Source organism: Egretta garzetta, unplaced genomic scaffold (genome assembly GCF_000687185.1).
Source record: "Egretta garzetta isolate BGI_Z169 unplaced genomic scaffold, ASM68718v1 scaffold251, whole genome shotgun sequence".
Lineage (NCBI taxonomy): Eukaryota > Metazoa > Chordata > Aves > Pelecaniformes > Ardeidae > Egretta > Egretta garzetta.
The window spans coordinates 6,769,257-6,771,960 of NW_009258952.1; the positions used below are offsets into that span (position 1 = coordinate 6,769,257).

At 39.2% G+C, this 2,704-nt stretch overlaps 1 protein-coding gene across 1 annotated transcript in view; it reads right to left on the bottom strand.

The window, feature by feature from the left end:
- The window catches only part of SULF1 (sulfatase 1), a 63,005-nt gene extending 61,153 nt beyond the window's left edge, over positions 1–1,852 (bottom strand). The window contains exon 1 of the mRNA XM_035890109.1: positions 1,681–1,852. Coding sequence (XP_035746002.1) covers positions 1,681–1,852 — 172 coding nt within the window. The remainder of the gene's footprint in view (positions 1–1,680) is intronic.
- Positions 1,853–2,704: the final 852 nt, after the last annotated feature.

Consider the following 2,704-nt stretch of genomic DNA (forward strand, 5'->3'; position numbering starts at 1 on the left):
GAATGCATACGCATCCAGGCTGTTGCTCAACTGCTTGCTAATAGGAGCCAGAGCACCCTGTGAACATCCAGAGCGGTTTACAAAGAGAGGAGCTCCACAGTACGAACAAAGTGACTCGCCACATCCTTCCTGCTCTTTCACCACTTGCAAACCTTCTTGCAGGATTGAAGACAGCAAGTCGGTAACATTGTTCAGAGACGTGTGTCTCCTGACCTACCTTCCCCAGCGCCCCGGAGAAAGCAGGCTAGCAGGCTTTTTCAGACCACTAGAAGCAAGACATGACTTGACCCTTTTAACAAAATTTTCAGAATGATTCTATCAAGAAGAAATGCATTCCTATTGTAATAGCTGTATTTTAGGCCAAAAATAGAGCCAGGAACAACCATTCATTATGCAGCACAGCTAAACAGAGCAGACATTTGAAGAAGTGAGAAATCAGGAAGATAAGATGTGCTCAGATCTAAAGGCCTGGGCTCTGCAGCATAAAAGCACTAACTCTCAGTCACAAAATAGAGTTTCTTAACTATGTTCTCACAACCCTGAAGGACTGTGTAAATTATTATTGCATCATGACAAATACAAAAATGCCAGCAACTAAAGAATTGCTTTTAGATCTTGACCATTTTTGGTCTACAACTTTAGGGCTGAAAGTATGTGATTTTAGAACAAATGAGCTATTTTGTTACAAGTTTTCTGGCATGAAGCATTTTGACTTTTCATTGTCATATGGCATTTTGTTTAGAAATCCACTATACTTTTATTAAAAACATGTCTTTCATTAAAAAACACTAAGAATGCAAGATTTCATTTCAAATTGATTTGACATTTTTTCACCTTTTTGATCTTACCTCCCACCCCCAAAACTAAAATATTTGCTTGGGGGTAACCTAAGATGATCCTCTTTCTTGTCTTGATTTTTCACTTTGGGCAGTGAACCAAAAAATCAGTTATATGCATAACTACCATTAATATCTTTCTAACTTACTTAATGGAAAACATTAAAAAGCCTCCTGGAACATCATCCAAGTGTTTTAACTTTTTCCACCCTAAGAAAAATATGAGAAAATCACTTCTGGCTGGTATGTCCAGGTTGTGCTCAGATATTTAGTATACTTGCAAAAGCAAAACTATCCTATTTTTATACATACAGCATAGTTCTAAAGCAGATGACTTTTAAACACTTCAACGATGTATAGAAATTTTAAGCTTATGTCCTGAAACCAGACCAGTTTGTCTGTGTGCATAAACATGTCAGATGACATACATGCATATGACAAATATGCGGAGAATACAGATACTCACCTATACAGCACTGAGGGAAAGGTTCACCTCATAAGGCTCAAGTTTTTAAATGCTGTAGAAAGTTACAAAGTGAAAAAGGGCTTTTGATGCAAGTCAAAATGCAAGGACCTGTACATCCTTGCATTCATTATTAAATACTTTTATGGTGGTGATTAAAGCCTTCCGTGGAGGATTGTGATAAGCATATATTTCCTGAAGTCTGTAATTAAATGTGATGAATGCTGTTAAATGATATTTGTTAACTCATTTTCCAAACTTGTCCCACATTCTGATATTGTTCCAGGACTAGTACCTTCTCTGAATTTAAAGTACTTTCTGCTTGGCAGAAATTACTGAAAGGCACGTGACGAAACGAAGTAACAAATAATTATTTCTCACCTAGCTCCACATCTTGATCATCTGTGAGTACAAGGATGATATTCGGTCTGATATTTTTTCGCTCCTGCTGCACACGTCCTCTGAACCTTGGGGACTTGACGGTGGAACAGTGACTTGTTAGCAGTTCAGTGCTGAGCACTGCCAAGATGAGTGCAAACCAAGACAACTTCATAGTAGTTCCAGTATTTCAATGAAAAGACTGATCCAGAAATGCCTGAGCTCTAGCTTTCAAGACCTGTAGGGAGGAAAAGAAATTCTGTTCAAGCAATAAATAAACTCCCAGTCACACAGTGAAAGGATGACACTTAGGGAAGTCAAGCCTGACACATACCATTTAACATGATTACTAGCCACATTGTTGAATAAGAGCTTTATTCTGTCATTTTCTAAGAATAAACTTGGTCATTCTGCAACTACGCTTTCTCAAATAATTTCTGCTTAAATTCATGTCACTGCCTGCATTTTGTATAGGCACAACTTCTGGTATACTCCTCACAGCACTCCTTCTCCTACACCCCACGCTTCTTTTTATGCAGCTTGTTCCTTACATTCAGTACCTGGGCGCAGTAAAAAATTGCTGGGATGCAGACGTGTTCAGAACATCTGTAGGAGGAGCCCTGTAAGAAGAAGAAAGCAGAAGCCTTGTCAGTCAAAGACCTCAGCACTGTGGCTGTGCTTCAAAGTCTCCAGAATTTTTCGTTACAGCTTCTTTCTCTGTCCTGAAAGAAAAGAGTAAAAAAAATTTGCATTCCCCACAGCTCACCTCCTTAATTTAACACCGCACCTATGCAGAGGTTAGATGGAACCTTGGCTGACAGAGATAAAGGACAAATATATTATGTCATCAAACGCAGGTGCTTTTCCAACAGTTAAAGTCAGCCTGAGATTCTGAGAATAGGAGTTAATTCCAGCGTATGGCACCTGGCAAGCGGTAAAGCTATTTTAGGTTAACTCACCTGCATGAGCGACGAAACCCTTGCAAAGCAGAGGGCAAAGCAAGGCTGTCATTTGCAATCTACGTTGG